Raw genomic sequence first — 12728 nt, 5'->3', positions numbered from 1 at the left:
TTACTGTGAGTTATCATTCTGGGATGGCAGGAGGAGCAAGCCACTGACTCCCAAAACATTAACAATAATAACAAGTAGGATCAGTTTCTGTACATAGGTGAGAGACAGTAAGGTCAGTGCTAGATAATTAAACTGACAGGGAACAGAACCAACAGGGAAAAATCTTTGATGTTTATCACACTATGCTCTTAAAGAGGTACTATTCCAGTGTGACTCCTCTAGCTGCCTCCTGTTGCATGCTGGGATTGGCAGTTTTAAGGAGGGGTATTTAGAATTCTCAGGCAGAGAAATTCAGCTCCTTAAAACTGCCAATCCCAGCATGCAACAGGAGGCTGCTAGAGGAATCACACTGGAATAGTACCTCTTTAAGAGCATAGTGTGATAAACATCTTTGACTCCTGTTTTGTTGGTTGGCATCTTAGAATGATCATTCATGGTAAGTTACAACCTCTTATTCACCAGCCCTTTCACTACATCCAAAAACCTCCCACCATCAGGCAGCTATCAAGCCCCTAGGGAGATCTCTGCTACTGTCACACATTGGTTGGGAGGGGAAGGCAAAAATGATCAGAACCATGAAGATCTGGCTACTATGAGCTTCCAAGGAAGGAAAAAAGTAGATGCACTCCACTTGAGTCATACCCTTGTTTCTTCCCCACAACCAAGCTGAGACAAGCTGCTTCACCATGGTCTGGATCATCTGACACATGGTCACACACACATGCACTCAATAAGTTTGTTTTTATTTGTTCAGATAAATACTTGAAAAGATACTGGCATCCCTGGTACAGAACCAAAAACAGTCCACTACACTATTCTGCTTTTGCCCTCGAGCATGATTTCTATCACAGAGGCTCTACAGACTGCTTCTTTTAGAGCCAGATTGGGGCCATGGCAACAGCACGCCTGATCTGGCCTTTCCAGGGTGCAGTAGCCACCACATTATGGCTTTATGGCACTTCTTTGGTGCTGCATCATCTAAATGCAGTGCCAGAGAAGCGCCGTGACACCACACGCTCTGTGGTGCGGCATCACGCCGCCATAGGGCCAGAGTTGGGTGAGGCCCTTACTCATCTTTCTGATCAATGCAGCTGGTTTAATCTGTATATGGGCAGTCTTTACAGTAGTTATCTGCATTATTTTTAAGCAGCTAAGCCAGGCTTACACATTATTTATTTAAGATAAGCCTGCCTCTCAGTTTTAAAAATAATGCCAAAAGCAACTTGCAATTAAAATTCCAAAGAAAACATAATTAATACATTTAAGATTAAAAGTACAATAAAACTAGGGAGTAAACAGCAAAAGACTAAAATGTAGGGAATATTGAGAAGCACAAATAAAATCATTAACATCAAAGTATATATGCTTTGGCAGATATAAACATTTCATTGTCTTGCTAATTAATGTCAAGTCATATTTCATTTAAAGCAATCTTATGAGATCCCTCCAAAACACTAAACGAGTGCCTTGGAGAAATCTGCAAAACTGAGGCAGCACCACAGGAAAGGTCTTATCCTCAGTCAATTCAGGCTAACCTCTGAAGGCACCTGAAGAATGATCTTGAATTAAATATTGCACTGTGAAGACAAAAGCTTTCACAGCTGGAATCCATAGTTTTATGTGGGGTTTTCAGGCTATGTGGCTGTGTTCTTCCAGAAAAACTATAAATATTTCAGTTTTTCATGTCTGATCGCCCCCATGTTTGTCATATATATATATATATTATATATACCTACCAAAAATGCATACTTATTGATCACCTGGATGACAGTCATAAAGCTAATTTTGCTTGTTAATGTGTATCCATGATAAACAACAGGTTCATTGCCTGGTCCATCCCAGCAGTCAATTTCCAAGCAGCGACATCCTTTCATCAGAGCACTTTAAAAAATATGGGTGGGGAGAAATCAGCTGCAAAGAATCTTAAGACCCCCAAAACTTTCTTTTTTTAGCATTTTAGAAGTTGCTCAAATATGATAGTACAAACAGCCCCTGCACATATTTTTCTGAAACGTTACCTATTTCTTGCCTAGTGCCACCTCTCATACATATATCATTTTCATACAACTGCCAGAAAACTTACTGAGATTAGTAAATGGAAATGAACTCTGCACACACAGAGACATACCCATCTGAACACTCTACTACATGCACTCACATGCACATCTGAACACTTATGCTGCACATAAGCTTCTGAAATTTTCCAGGTTTCTTAATTCTTAATTTCTCTGTGCTGCATATAATTTCTATAATTACTGTCTCTTTTTAAAAAATAATAGGCATATCTTTGGACACCTTGAAAATGAAAATGCTGCTGCTGTATGGAACTCCCTACACTTTTTCTTCTGAAATCCGGTATTTTGGTCCTTTTAGACATGGCAGCTAACCCTGAAAATGCCATACAAGTTCAGAAACCTGGGCTATTTCTAAGTCTTCTAGTTTCCTATAAAAGTATTTTCTTAGCATGCAGTTCAGTATTTCAAATCTTACTTGTTCTGTTTGGCTTATATGTAATGCTAACAAATCTTACAAATGTGATCAACCTATCGCAAGACAAAGATATGAGGAAATGGGTTTACATCGACATCTCTAAGCATTATAAACAAATCAAAACATACTTCTTCCATCCAATATTAGAGCACTATCTATGTGTATATCAGTTGCTGAATTTATAAGAAACCAAGTTATTAATTATTATTTCTGCACCTTTCCTTCCCTTCAAATCTAAACCCAGGTTCTAATGCATTGTGCATACTCAGGTATAAGTCTATAGAAATTTTAGTCAAAAAATGTAACCCCCAAAAACTGGGTTGACTTATCCACAGGTCAATGTAAGTACAGCGGGCCCTTGGTATTTGCTGGGGTTTGGTTCCAGGACCCACACTACCCTCCACCCTTGGGATACCAAAATCTGTGGATGCCTGTCACATTATTTATAATGGCATAGAAAAATAGTGCCCCTCACAGAAAATGGCAAAATCAAAGTTTGTTTTTGGCTATATATATATATATATATATATATATATATGAGAATATTTTCAAGCCATGGTGGTTGAATCTGTGGATAAAGAACCTGTGGATACGAAGGGCTGACTCTAGTGTAACTGAACTCTTATCAAAAAAAAGGAACCAGCCTTTCTCTGAATGAACTTCTCTAAGTAGAGTGGTGAACAGTTTGTACTCATTTTAAAGGCCTGATGGATGAGGAGGGAGCTATGGTACATGTTGGCTATGTGATGTGTTGATGAGATTGGGTGTGGGCAGGGCTAAAAAGACACATGCCAAAAAAGATGTAAAGGCAAGACCTAAGGTACAGTATTATCGCTTATCCAAAAGGAACTATCCTCTTCTCTGAGTACAGTGACGAAAGGCAAGAGTTTAGTCCATCCAGGGAGAACCTAAAAGAAGTGCCAATAGCAATAGCAAGTACATTTCTATACCACTTATCAGTGCACTTAAGCACTCCCTACGTGGTTTACAATGTTTAAGCTAATTGCCCCCAACAACCTGGGTACTCATTTTAGGGACCTCGGAAGGATGCAAGCCTAAGTCAAGCTTGAGCACTTTTGCTGGTATTGAACTTGCAACCTTATGGTTTGTAACTGGCTGCAGTACAGACATTTAACCATTGCGCCACCAACTCCTATTCTCGTGCTTCTTTGAGGAGGTGCGACCACTACCATTTTCCTGGCCAGGTATTTAAAACAAGCAGAAATGGTGCCATGGTGAAAAAACTAAGCTCTTGCCTTTATGCCTGCTAGAAGTCTGCACCTTCTTTGGCATCATTTTCCTTTGTAACATCCTTTGTTACACACCCCTTACTTTTACACTCAACTTATTCTTGGGTCAAATCAAAATCAATAATTTTGGCTCCAAAGCATACCCTCAACTTGTACATGAGGTTGACTTATACATGCATATATACAGTAATATTTGTCAGGTTGAATTATACTGTCTTCTATATTTGTTTATGAGAATGTCATATGGTCTTATGTTTCAAAACATGTCTGTTTAAATGGGATACAGATAAACAATTAATTACTGATTCTACTTAATAAACTATTCTTTTAAAGTCAAGGCAAATACCTTGCATAGCCCCACAGATGACTTGGCCCTATTAGCTGATCAGATATGAGGTAGGTGTTGTGCGAGGATGAAATAAAATATTCACATAATGGATGGGACATATCCTGGTAAACAGTTTGATGCTCAGTTTTAAATATCATACAGTCCTCTGAAGTCATGTATCTTAGAAAGCCTTCAAATGTCATCTCATTACTTCTCCTTGCTGAACGCCAGAACATTATAGGGGAAAATGAAATTTTCAACATGATTACATACACAGTTTAGCAACATTTTAAAATATTCTAAGCAGGTCAGAATCCTGTTAGTGCATTCTACCTGCTTAACTATGTCAGCTGTGGCAATAGCAGAAAACAGCTTGAGAGCAACAACAAAAAAGTTAAGGAACTGAAGAAATAGGTTGCTTGGAGCTTGCCACTATTGCACTTCATAAAAAGTGTCAACTGCTAACATAGTGCATCAACAGGATTCCAGTGTAAATATATTCATGCAGAGTAGAGTTTATGTGAAGGCTTGGCTGAGGAAAATTAAAAAGAATTATTTATTCTAAGCATTACTCGCAATATCATTCCATGTTCTTCTAAACCCAATAAATGGAATAGTACTTTTTACAACCTTTGGCTATTGTGACAGTCACATCCCTTTTCCAGCCATGATTATTCAATCTAGACTTCTATTATTGTTGTGTGTCTTCAAGTTGATCCCAACTTATGGCAACCCTAAGGTGAACCTATCATGGGGTTTTCTTGGCAAGTTTTGTTCAGCGGGAGTTTGCCTTTGTCTCCATTTGAGGTTGAGAGAGAGTAACATCACATACTCCAAGGTTCAAACCACTACACCATGCTGACTCCATATAGCATGTTATATACAGGCATGTCTCTGAGGAGCATTTGGCAATTCAAACCAGTATAGAATGCAGGCATGGGATTGCTATATGGAGCTGTCTACAGAGCACATATATCATCCATATTTGCATGCATTTAATATATAAACAAACACTGCAATGCGGTAGGTCCCCATGGATAACAAAATCTGTGGATGCTCAAGTGCCATTAAATACAATGGTACAGTATAGCAAAAGTTTGCTATTTGGAATTTATACTTTTTAAAAAATATTTTCAAGCTGCAGATGCTTGAATCCGTGGATTAAAAAAATCTGTGGATAAGGAGGGCCAACTGTAATATGCTCTCTGTAGTCAACAAATTTTTCTGTGTTGAAAGAACAAGAGAATTAAACAAATTCACAGCAGACAATGCTATCAAGACGTCATAGTAGATATATACAACCTCTAAATAAAAAACTTGTGAAAACTAGTTGATGGGAAGAACTTCAGGGGTGGGGGCTTTGTCTTCAAGTCGTGTTTGTTGGCTTTCCAGAGGCTGCTCATTCTTCCTTTATCCATTTTATTACCTATTTTTTCTGTCTCAGTGAATCAGGGATCATGTAAAGACATTTGAGTGATTTTAAGAAATGTGGTGAGCTGTAACAAGATTTTCTCTTTATTGCATTTAGCATGTGAAGTTGCATGTGTAGCTGGTTGGTTACAGGTCAGACAAAATTAAGTTAGCAACTCCTCAGCTTGTGCATATACCATTAAAGGTTTAAAGTATGGTCTATAAGTCTAAAAATTTATGCCCAAAAATTGACCCCAAATTCCCAGGTTGACTTATTTATGGGTCACTATGGTAATGTGATAGCAGCTCTTTCAGATTTCTCCATGGAGAGAGAGTTTCTTTGTCTCTTAAACCAAGCAGAAAGAGTCCTGGGTGATTGACTGATATTGCTGTTTGTTTAAGAGCCCATCTCCCACCCAGGCACCTCGCCTTGCTAAAATGAAAGCTGAACGCTGAAGAAAACAGCCTCCATGAGAGCCTCTCTTGCCACACACACACATACACTAAAGACACCTCTGTGGGCGGGGCTGTTGTTGCGGGTTGCATGCTGGGGAATGTAGTCAGGTGTCTCGCAATTCACATGGGCAACAAACTTTCCAGAGACAGCCGTTGCTGCAACAGTGACCTTGTTTATTAACAATAACCAACTTAAACAGTGCCCAACTCAAACAAACAGTCCTCTCCTCCTCTCAGAGGGTGCTAATTTCTGTAGACCACCTTTAGGGGCTACCGCCCGAGTCCTCAGGGCTGGAAGGGTCTTTGGCTCGGCGTCTGCCGGCGTGCTTCTCCAGGGGTTCCTTCTCGGCCTTCTCCTAGTCCCTGGGTTCAGGCCCTTGCTCCCAACAAGCCCCTTTTTTGTCCCACCACTCGTTCTCTACTTTCCCAGCTTCCTTTCGCCTCCACTCCCCTTCTCCAGGCAAAGCAAAATCTCCTTCCTCCCTAGGGTCTCTTAGTTTAACGTCCTCATGAGGGCCTGGTCTCCTAGGGCTAGGTCTCCTTAACAGGGTCACCGGCCGGCCGGCTCTTCCTGGACTGTGTGTTACCTTGGCTGCCCCTGCCGCAACCGCCTCACCGCGCCCTCCTCTTCCGCGACTTCTCCCCCCCTCGCACCAAGCCTTTCACCTCCTCTTATACCCTCTTCGGGCTCCGCCTCCTTCTTCTCCGGCTCCGCCTTTAGGTCTTTCCCTCTTGGCTCCTCCACCTGGTTGCTCTCCACCCACCCCACTCTCCTTACACCTGCCTCAGGGCTTGCCCTTCTACAACCTCCAAGTTTTACCCTCAACCTAACCATGGGTCATGGCAAAATCCATAATTTTGGCCCCAAAACCTGACCTCAACTTATACATGAGGTTGACATATAGTCAAATATATACAGTATATATCATTAAATAAGGGCATATAAAATGGTAAAACCTATAGATGGTACAATAAAATGCCTAAGATTCATGACAGTATCTGCCATTTTCTATCTTGTAATAAAAGGAAGAAAAATCTTGTTTAGATTTCAAGTCTGGGAAGACCACCAGATGTTCCCTTAGAATATGTACAGAATAACCTCAGGTGACTATGCAAGTTAGTGCACATTACCTTACAACAGGTAATGGGTGCATTCTAAAAGTGAGGTGTGTACTAGACTTGAGTGTACAGATCAAAAAGATAAAATGTAAACCTCTGATTGGAAAGCTGAGGCACTGAGTGGGTGAAAGAAAACAATGAGAGAGCTAAGGTAGACCCACAAAATTAGGCCATTATTCAGCATGTGTCCACCGTGAGAAGGCCATGTGTAGCCTTTCTGAGAAAAGTTCCTGTTAAGTTCTGACATGCGCCCTAGAATGCTGATTCTGGGATGGTTAGGAGACTGATGCTTACATGTAATTAATGCAGTTATAACCTGCTTAAGAATTATTTGAGGTTTAACCCTTGAATGCCTGTGTCACACAGAGTTGTTAGAATTGTATAAATTCCTCAAACCAGTGAGATTGTCATGTAGAATTGTTTAAGTATAAGAATACGATAAAGGACAAATTGTGATTGTGCAAAAGCTTCGGGGATTGTCTATATGACTCAGCAAAACACTATGTGATTAGGGGGAGCCTGATTATGAAGATATAAGGATAACGTCATGTGTTAACTGATTTAAAAAGGGGATGTTCTTACATGTACAGTGGGGCCTTGATATTTTCTGGGGTTTGGTTCCTGGACCCACACACACACACACCGTGGATACCAAATTCTGTGGATGCTCAAGTCCCATTAAATATACAGGCATAGTAAAATGGTATCCCTCATATAAAATGGCAAAATCAAGATTTGCCTTTTGGGATTTATATTTTTTGGATGATTTTTAATCCATGGCTGCTTGAAAAAATCCATGGATATAGACAGGCAACTGGGTTAACTTATTGCCAAGTCTGTTAAAGAGCTGAATAGAGAGATAACATCTCTATGATTGTCTTGATGAATATGATGTAATGGTTATATGACTTAATGTAAGATGTCTTACATAATGAAGCTGAAGTGCCCAGACAACCCTGTTTGTGATTCTCCCTAAAGGGAATGTGTGTGTGTGTGTGTGTGTGTGTGTGTGTCTGTGTGTGTGTCCATAAATACTTATAATAAGTAGCCTGAAAGAGTAGCAAAAGAGTCTGTTCATTCCCATGTAAATTTCCTGGATTTCCAAAACATGAGGATATTCAAGTGGAGTATTGAGGTTCGTTTAACCACTATCATAAGTTGGGAACTGTAATGATAAAAAGTCGATAAATGTGACTCCAGACAGGGCACAGAATTAGCTGACAATTGGAAAGGATCCTCAATCCTTCAGTCTAAGAGACAGGACTTTGGGGAGCCGCACCTCTTTCCCTAGGGAGCTTATCACACTAGGCATTTAATTCGGAATTACAAGAACCTTTACATAAAGTAAAAGAGCTTTCAGTTGAGGATTAATGCACAACTTGATGGCTATTATGGTATTCTTCCATGGAAAACTGCTTTGAAAGCACTTCTTTTTATTAACAAAAATATCAATTAACAAAATCTCATTTCCAGGTATTGTTCTGCTGTGCTTCTTCATACAGAAGTTCAATAGTGCTGTCATGGCAAGTTGAGTTGGTCCTTAAGCATGCTGTGAGCAGGGAAATTTCAGTTCACCTCTAGTTATGATTATATATATATATATATATATATATATATATATATATATATATTTCACATACACTCTCTCTGACGCACACATACACCTGGAAATGTAAGTAGAAAGTAGTCTTACAGCTTTTAAAAAGCATTTATTCCATAAATTCATTAAGATCAGGATAGAGCAGACTTCTCAGATACTACAAACTGATAAAAGATGACAACAAACATCAGAGTAGATCAGACAAATCAATCTTTACCTCCTTGAAATGATTACTTTGGTCTGATCTCCCCACCCCACCCCACAAGGGAAAAATTGCCCTTTTAAAGGGAAGATTTTCTTCTTTTATATTTTTATTTATTTTTATATTGCTCTGGAAGGGATCTGTGAGTGTGCATGTGTGCCAAATTAAGACTAGGATTAGTGATGTGTACTATTGGATGTAATTGGGTGGGCCATCCCAAACGCTCTCTGTGTGATAAGCTTGTACTGTAAACAAACACTACAGTCCCAGCATTTTTCACAAGTGTGGAAGGAAAGAGAGTAAATTTATTTGAATAGTGTTTTAGGACCCCCCATTCTCCAGTAGACTAGCCTAGTATAATAAAGCTCTGGGAATACTAAGGAGGAGAAAGAAGCATTAAGAGATGCAAAGGGAGGAGTGTTGTGTTCACAGAGTTGTGAACTGCTTAGCTGTCTTATTTCTACACAAAACACATTTTATCTTTACCTCTGTTCTCTCCTTTGATCACAATTACTTCTAAGCCTCACACTCTTAGACTGCAAGCCCTTTGGAAAAGAGGGAAACTGTATTTTTCAAGGAGAAACACTGTTCTGCATTTGAGCCCCTGGGACAGACAGGCTGTAGCTAATTAAATAACCAATTCTCTGCTTTACTGCAAAGTGGCAGGAGAGCATAGGACTGAGGTGTTAAACTCTGAGAGACAACATATGCTCCCTTATTCCAGTGCTGCAAGCAGAAAATGAACCCAAATGCCTGTTCTAAATGTACAGGGAAACACCCTGCTCAGCAATATTGTGTTACCAGGAGTTTGATGTTGTTTAAAAGCACTAATGGGGCTGATTGTGTTATTTTCAAATCCACAGCAAATCCAAGGGGATGGCTTGGTCTCCTAATCACCTACTTGAACATGATACTAGTTGAATACTGTAGTACAGTGATGTAATATCACAATCATGAATTGAGGTCTCAAACACAATAGTGCTGAATGATTCTGCCTCAGCAAGACAAACACAAGAGAGAGCCTTTTTAAAAAAATATATCAGGAAATGACTTGAAGGCACATAGTAACAACAAGAACAATTCAAGTACTGTAGTGTTACATTCACAGTAGAGAAAAAATACAGAGGAAAGAGGAATTGGTTTATCAGACACAAACGAGATTTTGTCATAAAACTAGCATAACACAGTTTTCTACATTTCCAGGCATTCTAGCACTATAGTACTAAATTAAAACTACAGAAAAAGAAACAGGGAAAAGGAAGGTAGGAAATTGGTTTTAGCAGGTAGTAAAGTATAAATTTATTTGCACTTTATTACTGTCAAATGAAACACAAAAGCATGAAAAGTTAAAGTGCTTATCCAAGGTACATACCAATATGCATAATTTCCCCCAAAAAACCTGCCCTGGATTTATATATGTCATCGACTTATAGGAGATTACCACACTACACTACACGCAGTTGAGGGAGGGGCATTTATAATTCTCAGCCAGAGAGGTCTTAGGCCTCACTGAACTACAAACCCCAGAATGCAACAGGAGGCAGCCAGAGCAGTAAAAGTGGAATAGCAGCACTATAAGAGTGTAGTGTGGTAATCTACACAGTTGAATATATGGTAATTCATCTCTCTCTTACACTACTGCCATGTAATATCTAAAAATGTATTGGTGATCAGCTCCTCCCACCCCACTGTCTCTTCCTTGGTTCTGTTCTTGCAACATGTACCTTCTGCAATTTAAAATTCTCTTTATTACTTTTGAACTATTTCCAAACTGGACTTCTTAAAATGCAATTTTCACAACTGAATAAATACTACAAAATCCACTGTAAAGAGAACATAATCATTTTTGGAATAAAAAAGTAACTGAACAGAATGGCAAATAAATGATTCACCTGGCCAACTATGCTGTGATCCATAACTAGGAAAAGAATGAATGACAGCATTAAGTTAGTATTCTATTCCCTTTGTTAACCTCATTGTCACAGCTCAAGCTACCAGGCAATCCATTTTTTAAGACAGATGCCTTAATCACCCTAATTAACTTCTCCTGAATCACTCCAGGCTTTATGAACATAAAGAGTGTTCATTATTTCTATGAGTTTAATCACATATTTCCAAAATCTTTCTGTATGTGGAAAGAATAAGACTGCAATACTATGGGCCCATACAGACAGGCCAAAATAAAGCTGCTTTGGGTCACTTTGGAGGTATGCTGTTTAAACGACACACACATCTTAAGAAGCCATTCTGGCCTCTTAGGATGCATGCATCATTTAAACAGCATACCTCCAAAGTGACCCAAAGCAGCTTTATTTTTGGCCTGTCTGTACGGGCCCAAAGAGTACACTCAGTCTGAAATTTCTGAGCAACCATTTACAGGATTGCACAATGTCTCCTTTTCTTATATTACCTGAACTGTTATTTCTCCTTGCTGTCTTTCTGATGCAGATATGGTCTAAGTCTGTTAGCCTTCTCTCGCCTTAGAAAAAGAAACATGCTTGTGACATCCTTCCTTATCTCTTACTAATCCACTATTTTTGTTTTGTTTTGCTGTTCATCTTTTTTGGCCAACAGCTTTTGAAATTCCTTTCATGAGGACTCGACCTATTATTTTTATTTGCATGCACTAGGTGCCTAAAAGTCTGTTGTTTTCCTATGCTTTTATCTGAACTTGACACTAAACTTTTGGAGGTAGTATTATTCTATGTGCGATTTTATGTTTCTTTTAATATTGTTGGAGATTATGGGGCTGTACAGACCCCGCCCCTTTTAGCACCAGGTTGAGGCCTCGGCAACCACACACTGTAGCTGCGATCTCGCCTTTCCATAGTGCAAAAAATAGCTGCAAAAAGCAGCTCTTTTCTGCACCTTGTGGCTTTTCGGCGCTCCTTTAGTGCTGCATCATCTAGATCAGTGGTTCCCAACCTTCCTAATGCCGCGACCCTTTAATACAGTTCCTCATGTTGTGGTGACCCAAAACCATGAAATTATTTTCGTTGCTACTTCATAACTGTAATTAAATAGGTGTTTTCTAATGGTCTTAGGCGACTCCCATGAAAAGGTCATTCGACCCCCAAAGGGGTCCCGACCCACAGGTTGGGAACCACTGATCTAGATGCAGTGCCATGACATGTGGCGCACAGCATCACGCTGTCCTGGGGGCGGAGTCAGTGTGTGTGTTGTGTGGATGCCCCGACTCCACCCCCAGGCTGGCCTTACAGGTCTGTACAGCCTGTATGTGCTCCTTTCCTGTTATTATATATAAATTTACCATCTTGCAGGTTTTTGGAATAGAAAAACAGAAAATAAATAAATAAATAAATAACACAAACTACAAAGGGTACTCAAACATTAGGCACATAATGTAACTAATGTTACATTAAGTGTAACTGGAACAAGAAATATAGTATTTCTTAAAATTTGTCCAGAATCCTATTAGACATATGCAGGTTTTGCACTTGCTTTATGTCTATGATGGCAGTTGCAGACCCAACTATCCAGGATCTCTCTCTGCACAAATACCCTCCCCATGCAACCTACATTCCTGCCTCTCAGGCACACACACCCAGCCATTTAGTGGCTAAAGGAGTGCAGACAGCATACAGCAAGCATCCAGGTGTGTTCCTCTAGGCTAGATACATGAAAAGAAGGAATCATCCTGGCCCTCCAGAGATCTGTATGACATCATTTTTGTGCATACAGCAGCAGAAACAGCTAGAAGATGTGTGGCTGCCCCCCACCTACCCCCAGCCACTAAACAACTATGAGGGAGGAACCAAGGATGAGACTGTATGCAGAGGAAGGGGAGAAGATATGATGCTACATCTGTAGCATTAATGTTTTCATTAACAAATTCAGTGATTCTGTCTTGAT

At 39.8% G+C, this 12728-nt stretch overlaps 1 protein-coding gene across 1 annotated transcript in view; it reads right to left on the bottom strand.

The window, feature by feature from the left end:
- Positions 1-11313, bottom strand: part of PLCZ1 (phospholipase C zeta 1) — a 55774-nt gene extending 44461 nt beyond the window's left edge. The window contains exons 1-3 of the mRNA XM_042469731.1: positions 11266-11313; positions 4087-4288; positions 1737-1881 (exon numbers count right to left, since the gene is read on the bottom strand). Coding sequence (XP_042325665.1) covers positions 1737-1881; positions 4087-4271 — 330 coding nt within the window. The 5' untranslated portion in view covers positions 4272-4288; positions 11266-11313. The remainder of the gene's footprint in view (positions 1-1736; positions 1882-4086; positions 4289-11265) is intronic.
- Between the last annotated feature and the right edge of the window lie 1415 nt (positions 11314-12728).

The sequence above is a fragment of the Sceloporus undulatus genome, chromosome 5 (genome assembly GCF_019175285.1).
Source record: "Sceloporus undulatus isolate JIND9_A2432 ecotype Alabama chromosome 5, SceUnd_v1.1, whole genome shotgun sequence".
NCBI lineage: Eukaryota > Metazoa > Chordata > Lepidosauria > Squamata > Phrynosomatidae > Sceloporus > Sceloporus undulatus.
This window is presented reverse-complemented; position numbering and strand designations above follow the sequence as displayed.